This window comes from Solanum lycopersicum, chromosome 10 (assembly GCF_036512215.1).
Source record: "Solanum lycopersicum chromosome 10, SLM_r2.1".
Taxonomy (NCBI): Eukaryota; Viridiplantae; Streptophyta; class Magnoliopsida; order Solanales; family Solanaceae; genus Solanum; species Solanum lycopersicum.
The window spans coordinates 31099090-31120167 of record NC_090809.1 but is presented as its reverse complement, the minus strand read 5'-3'; the positions used below and the strand labels follow the sequence as shown (position 1 = coordinate 31120167).

Sequence of the window (21078 nt, the reverse complement as noted above, 5' to 3'; positions counted from 1 at the left end):
ATTTCTTACATTTTTCTTAGTTAAAAGTAATCTCAAACAAAGGAAACAAGTATATGGTTATTTAAAATTAATATTTTTTTCAGAAACCACGTGTTAAAAAATATTTATTTGGGAATAACCATTAATGACCCATTTAATAACAATATAGATATTTTTGGATCAAATTAGTAACAACAAAAATATTTTTTGAATAAAATATTAATAATAAACCCATTTTTAGACCAAATATAAATAAAAAATATTTTTATTCACTAAAAAAAGGGTTTAGTGCTAGCCAAGGATAAGGGTTTTGTAAGAGCTTGAAGTGTGTGTTTTTGCTTCTTCTCTCTATCTATACCTATTCTGAACGAATCCTCCATATATTTGTGTTGATTTGAGTTAACTCTAATGCTGAACAATTGTGTTTGCAGATGTTTACATTGCAGCACCCTGCATTTCTTTTCCAGGTGCCACGGAGCAGGGTTTCACCTCAACGGCAGTCATTTCTAAGCTCTCCCATTCGTTCCCGTTTTCATTTTCTTCCTAATCAAATGGCGAAAACCACAGATTTCCTAACCTTATTTGAAGAAGAAGAAAATAACAACGACGCTGATGGGGTTGGCGGTAGAGAAGATGATGAGAAGAATTATGACAAAGATCCTGAACTTGCTGATATTCTTGGCACCTGTCTTGATGATCCCGATAAGGCTAAGTCAAGGGTTAGTATATTTTTTGTTAATTTATATTTGTATGAATTGGGATTGTTTTTACTTAGCCCTACTTACTTTGTTATTAGTTGGAGGAGAGATTGAGAAAGAAAAGGAATAAAATTGTACATACAAAGACAGGTTCACCAACACCCATGACAGTCGAATTCAACAAGTAAGTATATTACTGCACTTTCATATAGCAAATACAATCCACAATACTTTTTCATTACAGGAAACAACTCACCTCTACCTTCTCAATGTATGAGATTGGTTCATAAATTATCAAATTCAGGAGCACTTGGTGCATTTTCTGTCCTGTTATTAAATTGTAATATTTTCATGACACCATGTTCTATTTGTGTCATATGTGTCGTTAAGAACTAGTAAGCAGACATAGATTTGATATTAGCACTTCATAGGTTGTGCCTGACATTCTTTGGAACTGCAGTCAGTTCAATTCCAATTGAATTTCAGAGAAGGGTTTCTTATTCAACATTAGATGGCTATAGGCTGGTACATCCCTTTGCTGATATAGCCTGATATTTGAAATTTTGTTTGTCAAGTATAAGAAATGCCTGTTTGAGAGAAAAATCACAAGTTTTATTTTCTTCCCAATGTATATTGTATTTACAAGGATAGAGTATTGAACCTTCTCTCGACTCAAAAAGCTTGATCCTTTCTTTTGTGGTGAAAATGCCTGGTCCACAACAAGGACATATTCTTCTTCTAGATTCCACTTTCCCCTCAGCAACTTTGTGTCGGCAATTTAACAGAAAGTGTTAGTTCTAGCAATGTTCTGTTCTAATCCGATGTCTTTAATCCTATTATCTCATTAGAGTTACTTTTGCCCACAATCCAGACTGAAGGATAATTATCTGACAAGTATTCTGCACGCCATAGAAAGAGTGTCTTGCTTAATTTACTTTTGCTGGTAGATCCTTTCAGGAGTGAAACTCTTAACAGCTTCTGTTTACTTCTTATTCAGATTTGATTATTCAAACACCTTTATATGGTTTGAGTTCTACAATGCCCCATTGGAGAAGGACATCTCCTTGATTTGTGACGTAAGTGATTTACTCTTTCATAACTCTGGACACATTTGCATATGGATTTTGTTGACTTAGATTTCATCAACTTTATTGCAGACAATTCGGTCTTGGCACATTGTTGGACGTCTTGGTGGATGTAATTCGATGAATATGCAAGTACAGTTTCTCAAATTATGTACTAATTATGTTCTTTTATATGGCGGAAACAAAAAGGCTTAACCTATCATTCTAACATGGGAGTATGCTTACTTGACAAAGTTCAACGGGTAGCTTTCAGGACACACAAGTGTATTATATGTAGTTTCAACCAAAGCTTCTTCCTTGCAGTTGTCCCAATCTCCTTTGGACAAAAGACCAAATTATGATGCTGTTCAGGGGGCAAATGTAACACCTACTACATTCTATAATATTGGAGATGTTGAGATTCAAGATAACGTGGCTCGCATATGGTAAAAACTGAATCTGTTATCCTTAGATATGAAATGATGCTTGTTGCTGCCTATAATCTGACTTTTTCTCACAATAGGGTGGACATTGGGACTAGTGAGCCTTTACTGTTGGATGTATTGATTAATGCTTTGTCACAGATAAGTTCCGAGTAAGCTTCAGTGCCTTTTTCATTTTGAAGTAGAATCTTTTTCTCCCAACCTCAAGCCATTTTTAGACTCATGATGAATATGCATGGAATGTATCAAGCTATTTTTAGACTCATGATGAATATGCATGGAACATATCAAGCTATTTATGGACTCATTATGAATATGCCTGGAACGCATATTCTATGCAAACCATTTTTGCCAATCGCTACCTTCTTTTTTATAATTTCAATTTATCATATATACTAAGGTTTTTTATGTTGTATCCTTGCCATTCTTTTTCGCGTTTCTAATAGTTTGCGGCTACAAGACTCACCCTGAAAATATCTTCTGTACAGTTATGTCGGTATCAAACAAGTAGTATTTGGTGGATCTGAATTTGAGAACTGGAAGGAGAACATGACATCGGAGGATGCCGGTTACAGTGTTCACAAGATATAGATGACTTATTGAGTCTGAAAGCTTCTGGTTAGAAGATGAAACACAGCATAGGAGGTAAAGGGCTCTAAGAAGTGGCATTTGTTAACACAAAAGCAACTAGAGATCGGGTTTACCACTCGGGCTTTCAAGCTGCTAATACCAGTGTCAGTGTCTTGGACAAAAGCAGTATTAATGAAAAGCTGCAAGTTGTCCATACCATAGAAATGTATGTTTGTTTACTTACTATCTTTGGTTTCAGATGGAAAGAAAATTGTGTAGAGTGAGGAAGAAGAGCTTAATAAATTCGGATTCCATACAAGGTAGTGAGTTATTCTAAGTGGTATGTGAGTTATTCTAAGTCGTATGAGACAACCACTTCGCAAAAGGGTTTCATTTCTATGGTGAGTTGTGCCCTGCATCCATGAAATCTCCTGTCACCATTTCTCAGTAGCCATGTCTTGGTCAACTCTGAGATTCAAGTGTAAAACAAGTTGGTGATATAATGTATCACAACATTCTACTTTGACAACATATTGCACACTACGTATCTGTTTGTGTCAATCAAGGTCAACTCAAAAGAGTAGGAATTTACGTTGATCAAATATATATTGTATTTAATAAGAAATCATGATTAGAAATTTACTTTGAGCAGTTCGGCATTTTCTATCCTATCATAGAGGGGGTTAAATATGCTCTCCTTCCTTTTTGTATTGCTCCAAAAGTCCAAACCTTCACCTAGATAGGGGGCAGAAATGTATAAATTTGTTCCTTTATTTTCAGACTTAAATACTCCATATTAATTGTATGGTTATGTTATGATTATGTTATTTAGTTTAATTGAACACGTGGTATTTATTTATTTACTAGTCTAAGTAAAACTTTTGCGCAGCCCAAAAGGGCCTGACCCTTTCATGACCCAACACAAAACCACGGTAAATCACATAGCTATGAGTTTTTAATACCAAAATCAGTTAAACTATCTTCTCTAAAACAAAAACTATAAATGCCGGAAATTGATGTTACAAATCCATTGAAGTTTGTGTGGATGTTTCTTTGAATATACACGTAACGTAATGTCCCATTGAATGTACATTTAAAGAACTTCTAACGTATTTTTTTTTAACATTGTAAACGGATGAATTTTACCTCCTATAAAAGGATATCCTTTCACCTTTAAGAAATACAATTGAAGAGATCAAAGAATACTCTATACTTCTACTTAATATTTTTATTTGTCTTACCTTCTTGTTTATTATTGTTGTGTTTGACTTTTATTTTACAGCACGAGTCTCTAACTAATTGAGACCTACTTAATTCGAAATTAATTTCTAAAAGTTAATCAACTTTCTTTTAGAGTCAGGTATACATTTACGTGTTTATAACATCTCTAATAGTAATTGCATAAATCTTTGATCTGTATTTTTATTACTGGATATATAATTTGCTTTAGGTATTATTATGATACTTTAATAGGCATGATAATCAATATGTTTCAAGTTTATATTGTTATGTCATTTATGCTACTAATTTATAACTCTAAATTTAATACTAAGCAATATGATAACATGATAGTTAGAATACTCGTAAGTATTTTCTTGTCATACATTTTGTGTGTCATAAAAAATATGATATTGTATTAAATACAACTTAAAATTATTACTAAACTTTGATATGAATTGAAACTAGTAAAATAAATACTTAAAACAAGTAGAAAATATTTTAACTCTTACTGTTTCAATGCTTGATGAGTTTTTTTGTCCTAACATTAATACTCATGCATATAATGTATTTTATAATTGTCCTTTACTTTATTATTTAAAGTATTAATTTTCATTAATAATAAACAAAACAACATCATAATAGTAACTCAAAATTATTTTATGATAGTTTTCATCATGTCGAATTTTTCAAAGCTTGAATTTGTGGCACTTGACATTTCTGGAAAGAATTATTTGTAATGGGTACTTGATACTGAAATTCACCTTACCGCTAACGCTCTTGGTGATAGTATAATCGAAGAAAATACGACATCAAATCAGGATAAAGTAAAAACTACGATTTTCCTTCGTCAGCATCTTGATTAAAGCCTGCAGGTTGAATACCTCGAATTGTGGATAGGTTTGAAAGGCAGGTATGACCATCGCAAGGCAAACATTTTGCCAAAGGCTCGTTATGAGTGGATGCACTTATGATTTTAAGATTATAAAATCGTAATTGAGTATAACTCTAATGTATTTCGAATTACTTCCCAATTAAAATTATGTGGAAGTTATAAAAGATGAGGACATGTTGGAAAAGACACTAACTACTAACCATGTATCCAATATCCAATATGATATTACAACTGCAATACAGTGAAAAAGGTTTTAAAAAATATTGTAAATTAAACTCATGCCTTCCAGCAACATAATGACCTTTTAATGAAAAATCATGAAGCCCGTTCCGTTGGAAGTGCTCCATTACGTGAGGCACACGAGGTTGAAGCACACAACCAATTTGAAATAAGACAAAATAATCGAGGCCATGATAATGTGCGTGGGCGTGAAAAACCCAAAAGACGATATAATAATCGTTGGGGTGGTGTCATAACAAAAGGGAGAACAATATAGGTTCTCAAAATAATCCTTCAAAAGAAAAGGACGATCACTGTCATCCTTGTGGCCTTAAAGGTCACGGAAAAATGAATGTCGGGCACCTGAATATTTTGTCACACTATATCAGAACTCCTTCAAAAAGAAAGAAAATAAAGGTGGTGCATCCTCTTCTAATGTACAGGTAGTGTCACATTTGACTCTCAAAGATGATGTTCAGGCAAATTCTTCTCCAAAATATGATGACAATGTTGAGGCAAACTTAGCATTAAGGGTGGACATAAACACCAGAAAACCGAAAAACCGAATCGAACCGAAATTTTCAGTTCGGTATTTCGATTTTTGGTTCGGTATTCGGTTTAATTTTTTATATTTTTTTATATTTCGGTTCGGTTTTCGGTACATATTACTTTAGGATTAGGTATTTCGGTTTAAACCGAAATATTATATTATAATTTATAAATTATATTATATTAATTAATATTTATTAATATTAAATAATTTTTTTTAAAAAGTAAGAAACCCTAATACCCTATCTTTTTTACTCTTTCTAGTTTCTACAGATTTTTTCAATTTTTCTCCTTTCATCTTCCTCACTCCTCATTCTCTCCTCTTTAGCAGTTCAACTCTTCTTCCTCTTTTTTTCTCCTCTACCTCTTCTACTCCAGGCTCCAACCACTCTTTAGCAGCGCCGCAGTTCACCAGAAGAGCAGCAGCGCCGTCGTCCACCAGGGAAGCAGCAGCGCCGCCGTCCACCAGGAAGCAGCAGCGCCACCGTCCACCAGCAGCAGCAGCCAGCCGCCAGCCGCGACAGCAACAGCCAGTCGCGATAGCAGCAGCCAGCCACCAGCCGCGACAGCAGCAGCCACCAGCCAGGTATGTTTTCAGTTTTTTTAATATTTTTTCTTGAAAAATTTTTTAAAGTTTAAAATTTTAAAAAACCCACTAAGCAGGCCCATTAAAAAACCAAACCGAAATAAAAAACCGAATCGAATTACTAAAAACCGAACCGAATTAACAAAAACTAAATCGAACCGAAATATTTCGGTTCGGTATTTGGTACACAATTTACAAAAATTGAAAACTGAAAAAAAAAAAATGAAATCGAATCGAAATACCGAATACCCACCCCTACTTAGCATTGAAAGATGATGCTTTTAATGGGATCAATGATATTACTCTTCTGAAAGCTAAGAACTTTTTGGGGATCAAAACTTAGATTGATAATTGAGATATGAAATGAATAATGTTTCTATGTATCTTTAATGTCTTAATTAAAGTTTATGTACTTAAGATATTCTTTTGTTAAATTCTATACTTCTTATTATGTATTTTTATGCTTATGAAGATAAATAATATTTTCCAGTCTTCAGTTGGATCCAAGATGAGTAGTGGAGATATGTATCTTTTGGACAGTGCCACAACTCATACGATACTAAGAGAAAAGAAATATTTCTCTCATTTGGTATTGAAAAAGCCATATGTTACGAATCGCCACCATTTTAGCCCAAAAACAAAAAAATCGAGCCTGATGTAAAGAGAATGCTCCCAGACACAAGTTTCGAGGAAAACACCTAAGGTCCCTTCTGGACCTCATGATACCTATTCTGATGGACTTGTTCCATCAGAGTCTTCCCTCTTTTTCTTTCCAACCGTCAAAATTTTGGTATCCTGTCGGAATATTTCTAACCAATCTTCCTTTCTCCTTCAATTCCTCTATACAGAGTTAGTTTTGTTTGTTTTCCTACCTCACTACTACAATGATTATTGCGGAGAATATGAATAGGACTTACTTCAATGCTGGATCCAAATCTATTGACATCACGAGATGGACAACGAACACCTCACTCTGGTATGAATGGGTCGAGAGAAGCCTTAGACTAATGAGAAGGACAGAAATGAGCAACAACACTATGGAATGGATTTGCTTCACCTTGAAGGAAGCTTCGAAGGACCACGAGAACTTAATCAGGAGATGAAAAATGTCGGTTAAAGGGGCAGACCATTCTAGTACCAGGAAAAGAAATGAACACAGAAGATATATGGGCATTCTTTCTTTAAATTAGTGGGGGGAGGGGGAGATCACTATTTTTTATTCCAAAGACAACATGGAATGCTGGTTGGTGTGACTTTGCTCATAAAATTGAAGAGTTTATTAAATGCCCAAAGAAATAGAATGTGGCAGGCCCACCCAGGTTAACTGATGTCAGCTACCCTTATGCTAAGGCAGTTAAAGACAATAAATGGTGTCTAAAGAAAACGGGAGAAACAGAGGTTAGAAGAGATGATGGGGTAATATAAATTTTTATTATTCCAAGATTTGAAGAGACAGGTATGTTAAAGAGATGTCTAGTTGGGGGCTTGGAATATAAGAGCAAAGAGGTACCTACATTGAGTGAGATCAGGAGATGGTCCTCAAGCACCTGGCAAAACACCTTTGGGGTAAATATCTACGAGATAAATAATAGAAGATTTCTGTTCGAATTCCACAATAGGTTCAGCGGACTAGATCGTACAATATTAATGGTACTGGCAGAACAACAAACTCAATATCAAATGGTGGATCTCTACAGAGGGGTGTACATCAATCTCTAAAAGTTCAAAGGAAACCTGAATTAGAGTTGTTGGAATACCACTACTATTGTGGTTGCACAAAATTTCCAGGAAATTGGAGAAGTGTGTGGGAGATGATTGGCTACGGAGGAGAAATAAAGCTCGAGAACCACATGAAGTGGGCCAGAATTCTGATTGCAAATAAAGGGAAAAGTACTCCGAAAGAAGTAGCAATTTCACAAAATGGCCTCAAGTTTTACATCCTGATTTGGTCGGAGTCGAAACCTCGACTCGAAATTTTGTTGGAGTCCATCGGAGGTAGCGCCGGAGAAGATGATGGATGGAATTTATCAATAAATCCTATTACCCAGCGAACAAAGCAGAATTTTCTTTGTAACAAAATATCAATATCCCATGCTTTTAGGGATTTGATTGATAGAGAGCATGTGGTTGTTCAGAGAGTTGACCGTTGGGAGGTAAAGAAGAGACAAAGTCATGTGCACATCATGTGCAAGGTTTTAATGAAAAAAGGTCCATGGAACAATACACTCTGGACCCAACAAATAAAAAGTTAATTGGGCTGGACCTAGCAGCATACTTCATTTACAACAATTTAAATGAATTCGGGTCCATCTCTTTAATAAAAGATGATTTCTATAAAGTCTTTCTTAGAACCTAACAAGAACAAATTGCTCTACTTAATACATATATAGCAGTGATTAAGACTGGCGGCGGTACTAGAATTGGGTGAACCGGATCGATAAGTTATAGAACCGGGACGAAACCGGTACTGTGCGCACCGGAACCGTTCCGAAACTGGAACCGTACTAGACCAGTAAACCGCTAAATTTTATCATATTCCATCCCGGTCCGAAAGGGAACCGGTAGTATACCGGACCGGTAACCGGGACGGACCGTATTAAACAAAAAAAATTAATTTAAATTATTAAAAGTTAAAGATTTGATTTTTTTAATTGAATATAATTTTTATTATAATAATAAAAATTTAAAAATTTAAATTTCAAACTTTAACAGTTAAAATTTGGGATAATACTCAATTACCCCCCTGGCCTATACCCAAAATCCCTACGACACACCTTATCTTTGATGAGGTCCTATTACCCCCTCCAACTTTTTTTTAAGTAATATATTACCCCTTGCGTGCTTACGTGGCAAAAATCGTGATTTCACCCATCTAGGGCGCGTGAGTGCGGAGTGAGTGCAGCTTTTGGCTAACAATGGCCAATAAAAATGAGCCACGTGTCAAAGCAATTTGAAAAAAATTTCAAAAATAAATTTTATTGTTTCTCTCAAAGCATCTTCTTCCTCTTTTCAAAAAATAACCCCATGTTTATGGTTCTTCATTTTTGAAGAAGCTCCATCCATTATCATTCAAGCTCCTTGATTTGAAAAGGTAAAGTAAAATTTAATATATTCTTTACATCTTTTAATGTCAATTATTAATTCTTATTTTATGTCGATTATTAATTCTGAACTTGATAATTATATTAAATCAAATGATAAAATAATAAAAGATCAATATTAACAATTTGAAACAAAACTCATTATCTTTATTCATATAGATTTATTAATTATGGGGCATAGGGAGTGGGGTGGGACGTGAGAGGGGAGGAGTATATTTCATTAAGTCACTTTATCGAAAACTGAAAAAGTGGGTCCCGGCGCGTGTTCAACAAACAAATCGATCTTGCAGATTATTTTTGCCACGTAGGCACACAAGGGGTAATATATTACTTTAAAAAAAAGTTGGAGGGGGTAATAGGACCTCATCAAAGATAAGGTGTGTCGTAGGGATTTTGGGTATAGGCTAGGGGGTAATTGGGTATTATCCCTTAAAAATTTTTAAATTTTCAAACTTTAAAGTTATAAAATTTAAATTTCAAACTCTTAAAGTTTGAAATTTTTAAATTCAAAATTTAAAGTTTTAAAATTAAAAATTGACAATATTAAAAAGGGAAAATAACCAAGTACCCCCTCAACCTATGCCCGAAATCCCAGAGACACACTTATACTATACTAAAGTCCTATTACCCCACTGAACTTATTTTATATGTAATTTTCTACCCTTTTTAGCCTACGTGGCACTAGTTCAAAAAAAAAGTCAACCATCATTGGGCCCACAAGATAGTGCCACGTAAGCTAAAAAGGGGTAAAAAATTATTAATAAAATAAGTTCAGGGAGTAATAGGACCTTAGTATAGTATAAGTGTGTCTCTGAGATTTCGGGCATAGGTTGAGGGGGTACTTGGGCATTATCCCTATTAAAAATAAATTTAATACAATAATATTCAAAAACAAATTAAGGCGAATAACCTATATTTTTATTAATATTTATTTGATATTACAATTACATTTACAAAAATATTAGTAGAGTATTAAAAGATTTAATCTACACAGCCACCTTCTAGGAAGGGTTCTGTTTGAATTAAATCTCGAATTATCATACTCTTATTAATAGTTGGTGCCACCATATAAATCTCTTCATAAATCATTCAACATTTCTTTAGTAACATGTTCGGGAATTGGTTGAATAGAAAGATATTTCATTGCTTCAATTCCGTCGTCACTATAATCCTGCATTACTTCATCAATGTCATCCTGAAATTTGGTCGGTAGTGGTTCACAACCCAAATTTCTTCTCTCGACATTAATCCAATCTCAAAATAATACCAATATTTCCAAGCTATCGGCTGCTAATGAATGTCTATGTTCTCCAAGTTGAAACCTTGCTGCACTAAAGACGTCTTTCGAATCTTCGGGGGGGGGGGGGGTACTATTTTTATTAGTTTCCGCTATCGCTTTAGCATGCAAAAATTTATTTTTACAACAAGACATTAAATGACTACTCAAATGTCCCGTCCCGCCAGATTTACCAACAATTTTATGATTTAATCTATGTTTGCATTCATTACAAATAGCTTGTGTTTTATCTTCATTTTGTGTCATAAATTGCCAAACAACCGATTTTTTAGCACGTTCTACCTTAGGCTTAGGATGTACGGGGGAAACAGGGGCAGGGAAACAAAAGGGAGCGGGACTGCGAGTATTAGTAGCCGTAGGTGGCTCAGTTTTATCATCATCATCATCAAAAGTAGGCATATCAGTTTAATTATCAATGTCATTATCATTATCACTAGGCAAATCCTCATTAAAATTACCAAAGCGACGTTGTAAATGTTCATGATAAGAATCTAATCTTGAATTACTATCAATATTAAAAACTGTATCATCAACATGTGTATAATCATCCTATTTATTCTTAATATAGTAGATTTTTTAGTTTTTGATATAGAAGAACTACCGATTTTTGCATTATCGGAGGATGTAAAGGTACACATATTTTTTACACGCTAGTATGCACTTTTTGACCATTTCCTTTTTGAACAATATTTTTATCGGAATCCATTAAATTATCAAACGTGAGATTATATATAATACAAAAAATGTAATGCAAATAATAAATCACAAAATAAATAAATAATTATTTAAATATAAATAAAATATAAAATAAAAGTTTGAAAGAATGTACCGAACATCTACTTAAAAAAAGTAAATGTTAATGACCGCTGAAAGTCGAACATGAAAAGTTGAAAGTTGAATTTAGAAGCTCCAAATTCAATTTCCAAAGACCAAATAAGGCAACACCGGAATTTAAGATATTATATATTAGAGAATTAGAGAGTAGAAAGTAGAGATTTGAGAGAATAGTCGCTGAATAGATGATTTTGTAATTTAAAAGAATAAAATTTAGGGGTATTTATAAGTAAAAAAATGGGTTAAAGTGTAATTTTTAAAACTTTAGGGTATTAAAAAAGTTTGGAGGGGGAGGGTAGTAGTGTAAATGGTTGGAATTTGAGTTAAATAGCCGTTGGGGGGCCCACTAACCGTTACCCAATGACTATAAACGGGTAGATTTAAAAAAAAAAAAATTGACCGGACCGATAATGGACAGGTAATTTTCGAAATCGGAAAGGACCGGTAAATTCTGATTTCTGTCCCGTTACCTTTCCCGCAACCGAACCAAACCGGTCTATACCGGAACTAACCTGTACCGAACCAAAACTTTATCAGAGCGGGACGGACTAAACCGATAACCGAAACTTTGTAAAAGCATTAGAAAATTGGGAGGTAGCGGATGCCGAGCCTTTATTCACTCAAACTCAACTAATGATACTAGACAAAGAGAAGGAGACTTCACTATAGGTAAAACAAAACATGGTGAAAATAGGGAATGTCTTGGGGCCAAACTTTCAGGGTCACGAAGAGGAAGCTATGCAATTACTATTGCAGGTCGATAGTGTTGTAATACGATTTTCAGAAAAATATATTTTTATAAGTTTTTTCGACATTTTTTAGAGTCGCCACTTAATATTTTAAGAAAAAATCAAGAAGAACTATGTATTAAAATGCACTTGACAGGGATATGAGACAATATTCTTATTTGCCTAAACATAATAAACTCAACCAGACTTATTTTCCTGTCACCAAATGAAATAGCACACCAGTAAAAAATGATGGCTAATTGGGTTATGAACAACAAAAAAGGAAAGAAATGATCGACATTTAATCTGTATTTCCACAATTTCTCAAAGGGACTAGTTCGAACAAGGTAGTGATACACAGAATACCCAACAAACAAATAAGGATTGGAGAGTCAGACGACCAAACACCATGAAGTCGAAAACGACTTAGATGCAAGTATTAAAATCGCCATAATTTTTCTTATTATCATATTTTTTTTCCGAACATCTTCACAGTCGAGAGTAAAGAAATATGTTGAGTTTATCAATGGATCTAAAAAATGATCCTAAAAAGTATTATAGAAAACTTAAAACTATAAGCATAACAGTAATCAAGAGCAATATATTCTAGCACTTCTGCATATGCTCAAATCTGTAATAGAATATTAGAGAAGTACAATAAGACATAAACAAGCAGGGAACTTCAACACTTGCGTCAGACCACCTCGAGAATGAAACGAATACTATCTAACTTGAAGAAAATGAGACGCGATGGATAAAGAGAGCAAGAAATATTTAAGGCTCGGGACACATCGTATAGATGCATTTTAGAACACAGCAAAGAACCCACCCGTCTATTATTCAAACAGAAAATGAAATCGTACCTAGCCAAGCATGAATTTTAAACTGAAAAATACTCACTGTTAATGCCATTTTCAATAAACCAAATACCTAGGATTTCGAAGCAAATGTTAGCAACATAACTCAAAATTAATGACCACCGAACTAATCACGATCTAGCTTATTACATTAAAAAATCTGTTAACAAGCATTTGAAATTGGATAAACAGAATTATGCAGTCTCCTTCACGTCCTCTAACAACAAAATAACAAGCATCAGTTCTATTTCGATATATGGGAACACAATGGCAGCAAGAAACACATTAGGAGGGGCTTTACTCGCACAAAAAACAATTCGTTAGCATAATAGATAATTCGACGAAATCTCAGACGCAATTAACAGCCTCAACACCATTGAAAAAATATACACCGACTAAAGATTTAGGATAGAAGGCGAAGTTTACCTTCTTTTGTGCAGCAAACTGAGAAACGAGCAAGGACGACTTATTCCCCGACACAAACAGTAGCAAGGAAACTCAATTGACTTTCGAGCTTCGAGCAAAATCCGGAGGGATTCCAGCACAAAGGGGTAGAGGAGTGCAAGCTAAAATCAACTATCTCCTTTCTTTCTCAAAGTATTTTAATATTTGCTCTATTATTATGCATAAAATATTTTGTATACTTTTTGCTCAAGATCCTAACCAAAGCCTCTCTCTCTTCTTCCAAAACTTCCAGAAAAGAGAAAAAGAAATCCCCCACTAAAGTTCTAGTGATTTTCTCCAAACTTTCCGACAAAGAAAGAAAATTTGTTCAACCACCCTCTCCCTCTCTTTTTTTCCCTTGGGACTTAGTTTCGAAATTTATTTTTCACAATAAAAAAACAATCACCCTCCGCCAAGAGACCAGTAGCGAGTATATATCGGAGAGCTTTTAGGGTTTTTTCGAAAAGAAAAGAGGGGGGAAAAGGACGGGAAAACGGATAGGAGATCAAGGGTAGAATAGGAAAATTCAAACGATTCTGCGAATTCAAAATCCTTCACCCTTTTGGATCGACCAGTTTTTTTTTTTGAAAATTTGACCGTATTCCAAAAGAGAAAAAGGAAATCGACGCCCGAGATCGATCACAACGTTCTTGCTGCGATGTGGAGCGATCCCGCAATAGAAAGGATGGATTAGCAGCTGTAATTCGCAGGAAATCGTACGCTAAGCAATACCTGGCTGGAGAAAACGCGTCTTCTGTGTTAGAGACGTTGGAGCGTCGCCCACGCGTGAATGTGCGCAGGGGTCACTTGTTCGTTGCCGTTCACGCACTGCCCGCACGTTTTTCCTCCTTTCTTTCTACGCGATGAAGAAGAACGCGCTCATTTCTTTCTTTGGGCCGGGTCAACTGAAGGTGGAATGAAATTTGGAAAAGGAAAAATTAGTTAAGTAGTCATAATTCCTAACTTAATTAGTAAAAATATCTGTACTTTAAAATATTTAGTCAAAATGTCAATATTTTAAAAATAATTTGTAAATATTATTATTTGTCTTTTCTTTTATTTCTCAAAACAGTTCAACATTAAATATATTCACGATCCATCTAGACTTTAATACCATTAAATTTATTTCCATCTTTAAGATTTTCAAATTTTGTTTCTCTTTTACCATTTTTTCACCATTATTGTCTCTCGTAATTGAAGAAGAACTAATTATTCAAGTTCAGATCAATTTGTTCAGATCTATCGATTAATCAAGAAATCTTTCAATACATAAAGGTATTTTCATAATCATATTTTATTTTGCGAGATGTCATAAGATTTTGTTTTTGAAATAAAAATTATGTTGAATTTAGAATTGTATGTATTACAATTTTTTCGTCATTTTTTCGATTTTTATATGAGTTTGTTAACATGTTCATCAAATATTTATGCATTTCAGAATTTTAGTATTTGAAATACTCTTTTTATGATTTTATTTTCATATTTGAGATTCAGTAGATTGTAATTTGTAGTAAGCCACATAAGCATTAATACATAATATATTGTTTGATTTTTTTTTATATATATTCATATTTAATAATTTTGAATTTTTCTTATGGGGTTATTAATTCCCAAATAAACACAGATTCAGATTTGAATTTGGTGAAAAGAATTGAAAAAAAGAAACATAGCAGATGAAGAAGAAAGAGAGAGTCAAAGAAGAAGGTTGCGAAAATGTATTCATATTAGAATAATATTCATATTAATTGTTATTTGTCAATTATTTTTCGTTTACTCATTATTTGTATTTTTATTAAGAATATTGTATTTCTTTTTTATTCATGGTCATTCAAATACGTATTTTATATGAATTTGTATTTTTTAAGCATAGATGAATCCTAATTTTTAACAATCAATTTATATTTTTTTAGAATATTGTATTCTGATTATATCATTTTCACTATGTATGCTATCTCATATGAATTTGTATTTCTTAAACATATATGTGTCCTGTTTTTCAATAGTTAATTTGTATTTTTTTTTTAAAATATTGTATATTGATTATATTATTTTACTATGTATGCTATATGTTTTTCAGAATCTTGTATTCTTATTTCTTTCATAGTCAATTTGTATTTATTTTTTTAGAATATTATATCCTTCCACAACAAATTTATTATTTCCACCAAGTATGCTATTTTCCCCCAAAAATCTTGTATCCTTTTATAAATCATACTCATACATATTGAGATACGTGTGTGTGTGTATATATATATGGTAATCAAGTAATACAATTTTGATCACCGGAATACAATTTGTAGTTTGAAAGAAAAAATCTTAATTTTAATTTGAATGGTAAAGTGAGCACATAAAATGTAAAAAATATTGGTATACAATTAAAATGAAAACATAACAAAGGAAAGTTGATCTAATAAAATGAGAAAGGAGTTTTTTTTTTTTGAAATTGTTAATGATGAGAATTTTAAATGAAATGTTCCTTCTCTAAAAACTATTATCTCACTTTTTCATCATATTACTTTTTTGTATTTTATATATTATTATACAATATTCTAAATAAAAACTAGATAAATAGAAATACCAATAAAATACATATTGAAATAAATACGAAATACAAAATTTTCGAAGAAACAAATAAATACACATGAAAAAATATATGAATAGAAATATGTTTCTTAAATAATTATAAATTCATTTGACATATCTATTGGAATGACTAATAAAAAAAGATTAAGATTATGGAGAAAAAAAAGAACAAAGTTTGAGTTTTATTTGAAAATGTAACTGATGAGAAATTAAGTGATCTTTATCTTTTTTTGAAATATTCTCTCCCTTGATTTTCTCCCTTTTGTTATTAAATAATTCTATTCTTTAAATAAAAACAAATAGTAAAAACATAAATAAGATACATAACAAATTAAAATTTTGACATTTTTACTAAATATTGAAAGTGTTGCTAATAATCCCTCTTAAATGTTAAAATGTTGACTTTTTGAAAAATTTCCCTTTGGAAAATATAGGTATTATTGGCAATTTGGCATACTGTTGCTACGTATCAGGCTGCTGGAATTGATAAAAAGGGCCCAATTAGAAACTTGGTCTTGCAAAATGGGTCCAAAATAAGGTTTAGAAAAGACTACAATTGCAAATAAAATTGCAAAGTCAATTATAGCCAAACGAACTAATTAGCGAATCCGACTAGAACCAAAATAAGATGAATTAACATCATTAACTCAACAAAATAAAATAATGAATTTAAATTATGAAATAAAGTAATGAATTTAAATTATATAGCCACTGATTTTTACTAGTTAGCAAAAATTTAAGCCAAACGAAATTAAGAAATTATTTAACTTAAAGATGTAAAATCTTTTGAGATGATTTTAAATATTTATAAAATCTAATTATATACAAAATTATATAAAACATGAATATCATTTAGAAATCATAAAGAAAAAAAGATAAAAATAACCTTAGGATATTCTAAATATTATAAAACTAATTATTCTAAATCGTTTGAAATTTAAGATGCTCAATAATTAAACTATGTTGCGGAGGTCCAAAATTGGGTGTCAACAGATGGTAGCAGAAAAGTAAGAAGAATGGAGACTGATGCAATATTAAGGAAGACTAGAATCAAAGGTTTCCTGGAACTCAAAAATTTAGTGGCCTTTGATAAAAAATTTAAAAGTGGTGGAAACAAGACCAAGGGGAGAGACAACCACAATTCTTGATGTGATTCAAACTAATTTCATGGAATTTAAGGGGATTGAATTGCAGAGATAAAAGGAGACTTGTTAGAAGTATGTTGTTTGATTGGATAACAGACATATATTGTTTCCAAGAGAAAAAGTTGGAGGGGGACATACAGAGTTAGTAAACCAAATTTGGGGAAATAGATGGATCAAATAAGAGATCTTGGAGGCCAATGGAACAAGATGGGGTATATTGATGATGTGGGATAGTAGAATATGGAAGGGAGAAGTTCTCGAGATTGGTTCATATACCCTAACTTGCAAGTTTGAAGCTCAAATCTAGAGCTTCTCTTGTCATATTACTAGGGTGTACGCACCAAATTGCTAAATTGAAAGAAGATTGGGAAGGGATTGGTGATGTCAAAGGTCTGTTTAAAGGGTCTTGGGTTATTTGTGGTGATTATAATGTTAGTAGGTTTGTGTCAGAAAAAAGGAGTGATGTTAGAAGAACAATAGGGACGGGGGAATTTCCAGATTTCATTGAAGATATGGGGCGAATTGATCTTCAAATGGAAAATGCAACATTCACCTAGTACAAAGGGGACAACAATGAAGTAGCTTCCAAAATATATAAAATTATGTAATCAAAAGAATGTGATGGATGCTTCAATGAATTGAAAGTAATCCCACTTCAAAGGATTATTTTAGATCATGTACCATTATCTCTACAAGGTGGGACCTGAAACGAAAATAAAAGGTATGTCAAGTTTGAAAATTTATGGCTAGATACTGAGGGGTTCAAAGATAAAGTAAAAGAATGGTGGAACAAATTAAATTGGCCTGCAAAATGGAAGCCCTTAAGAATAAACTTAAGGAATGGAGCAGGGAAGTTCAAGAAAATATAGGCTTACAGAGAAGAATTTATTAGAGATGTTGGTAGATTTTGATTGTTAGGTTACAACCACACCTTTATCAGAAGAAGAATCCATAAGAAAAAGTGAGGTGCTATTGCAATATGAGAATCTAATAAAAAGAAGAAGAAACTGCTTGCAGACAAAGATCAAGAACCCTATGGTTAAAAGAGGGGGGGGGGGGGGACAGAAACACCAAGTATTTCCACAGAATTGAAAATGCCCACAAAAGGTACAATAACATTGATCAATTTGAGGTAGACGTGAGATCACACAAGATACAAGCAAAAGTGAAAAAGAGGTAATTGATTTTTATCAGAGACTTGTAACGACCTGTTTAGTCGTTTTGAGCAGCAGATTTTATTTCTGGAAAAACAGGCTGAGGCGATGGACCCCACGACGGATCGTCGCAGGGTCTCATTTCAAAACACTTAGAAAAACTGAAAATTGGGTACTGAAAATCGACTCTCTGAACTTCGTAACGAAACGGCAGGACGGACCGTCACAGGTGTGACGGACCGTCACAGACCCTTGGTGGAAATTTGGGTCTCTGAACTTTGCGACGACCTGCAGGACGGACCGTCGCAGGCACGACGGCCCGTCACAGGTTGCGCAATCCCAGTCCGGGTCGGATTTCTTTATACGTTTTAAGGGACGTTTTTGACTAATCCTGTTTTAATTATAAGATTAGTGGGTTAATGTTAATAAGTCTAATTACTTGGGGGTTAAAAGAGGTAACATTAAGTTAATTAGTGGGTTATTATTGTCATCTTTTATTCTTAATTATATACTAATTAGGGTAAAAGAAAGAGGGTTTGAATAAAGAAAACAGAAAGAACAAGAGAAAGAGAGAGAAAGTCGAACGAGAAAGAGGATCGAACGAGAGGAAAAAACACAAAGCTTGGGAAATCACTTGTTGATCGCAATTCTTCGGTGGAGGTAGGTTATGGTTTTCATACTTTCATAGTAAACTCTTAATAGAGAATGATATGTATTGGTAGTATTGTAAACCCTGCTATGTGCTTAATTGTATGCATGCATGAACGTGAGTATATAATTGTGATTATATTAAGCATGATGAAGTTATTGAATCCCAAATCTTGATAAAAACCTAATCTTTTTAATGATGATGCCTTGGTAAGGGAGAAGGCTTGATGAACTAAAGTAATGAGATTGATGATGCCTTGGTAAGAAAGAAGGCTTGATGGATTGATGGAAGGAGATTTAGGGGATCGGGTGTCACGAACCGACACGTAGATTTAAGAGATCGGGTGTCACGAACCGACACGTAGAATTAGGGGATCGGGTGTCACGAACAGACACGTAGAATTAGGGGATCGGGTGTCACGAACCGACATGTAGAATTAGGGGATCGGGTGTCATGAACTGACACGTAGATTTAGGGGATCGGGTGTCACGAACCGACACGTAGATTTAGGGGATCGGAGTGTCACGTACCGACACGTAGAAATAGAGGATCGGGTGTCACGAACCGACACGTAGAATTAGGGGATCGGGTGTCACGAACCGACACGTAGAATTAGGGGATCGGGTGTCACGAACCGACACGTAGATTTAGGGGATCGGGTGTCACGAACCGACACGTAGATTTAGGGGATCGGAGTGTCACGTACCGACACAAGAGGATTAATGAATATGAGGGATCGGAGTGTCACGTACCGACACAAGAGGATTAATGAATATGAGGGAGCGGAGTGTCACGTACCGACACAAGAGAAATAAAGATAATGAATCTTGAAAGATGTTAATATACTCAATCTAATGAACATAATTCCCAAATGAGTATGGTATTGAGGCTTGAGTCCTCATGTGTGAACTTGACGGTAATTGTTAATGATATAGTACTTGTTATTGCTGCATGTTGAGTATCATGGTTGATTTTATGATATTATTGGTATATATTGATTTCTATTTTGAGTTGGGCGATGATATCTACTCAGTACCCGTGTTTTGTACTGACCCCTACTTTTATGTTCTCTTCTTGTTTATTTGTGGAGTGCAGCAAACGTGCCATCGTCTTCAACTCAACAATAATTCAAGCCAGTCTTACTACATCGGAAATTCAGGGTGAGCTAATGCTTCTAGCTTGGACTGGATCTTCTTCTTCAAGTCTCGATGCCTTGAACTTTCGGCATGGACTAGCTTCTTATGTATTGTTAGCTTTTAGAATACTCTTAGTTTAGTCGTTTGATCGTAGATGTTCTTGTGATGATGACTTTCAGATTTTGGGGAATAATAGATGTTGAATTTTAGAAGTTAATGAATTGGTCTTTATTTAATGAGTTTAAGTCTTCCGCATTACTTTCTGTTGATATTATATTGAAATGTTAAGGTTAGATTGGTTGGTTCGCTCACATAGAAGGGTAAGTGTGGGTGCCAGTCGCAACCCGGTTTGGGTCGTGACAAACTTGGTATCAGAGCATTAGGTTCGTTGGTCTCATCACACAAGAACGAGTTTAGTAGAGTCTTAAGGAACTGTAGGGGAACGCCTTTACTTTTCTTTGAGAGGCTATAAGACTTTAGGAAAATTCCATTCTTTCTTTCTTTCTTTCGTGCTACTACTTGAATCCAATTGGTATCTAGGTGATACAAATTGGTATCTGACCATCTTCACTCTCTTGCGCAGATGGTTAGAACTAGAGCAACAACTGCGCCAACACCAACATCGGCAAGACAAGAAGCGTCTGAGCCAGCCACTGGGGCTGTAGCTCGAGGAAGAGTAGCGGGAAGAGGCCGTGGTAGAGGTCGTGGGAGGACGTCCTCTAGGGGAAGAGGACGAGCACCTAGCCCATCTGATACTAGTGCAGTGACTCCTCCACCGACTGAGGAAGTAATAAGAGAAGGGGAAGATGGGGAAACTGAACAAGTGCAGAATGAGGGATTGCCACCCCAACCTACCCCAGAGATGATCAATCAGGTTCTCGCCTATCTCAGTGGGTTGTCTGATCAAGGTCAGGCACCTCTAGTGTTTT

The 21078-nt window shown here is 34.2% G+C and overlaps 1 protein-coding gene across 2 annotated transcripts; it reads left to right on the top strand.

Moving 5' to 3' along the window:
• The first annotated feature begins 235 nt into the window (after positions 1–235).
• On the top strand, positions 236–3613 carry LOC101254246 (uncharacterized). Of its 2 annotated transcripts, XM_004248779.5 has the most exons (8): positions 236–304; positions 411–698; positions 776–861; positions 1675–1753; positions 1835–1894; positions 2066–2187; positions 2265–2336; positions 2673–3613. In XM_004248779.5, the coding sequence occupies exons 2-8, from the start codon at positions 411–413 to the stop codon at positions 2773–2775; spliced, it is 810 nt and encodes a 269-aa protein (XP_004248827.1). In that variant the 5' UTR covers positions 236–304; the 3' UTR covers positions 2776–3613. The 2 variants fall into 2 exon arrangements, with proteins under 2 accessions (XP_004248827.1, XP_069146382.1); XM_069290281.1 differs by lacking the exons at positions 236–304; positions 2265–2336 and having other exon boundaries at positions 313–698; positions 2673–3283.
• The last annotated feature ends 17465 nt before the right edge of the window (positions 3614–21078 follow it).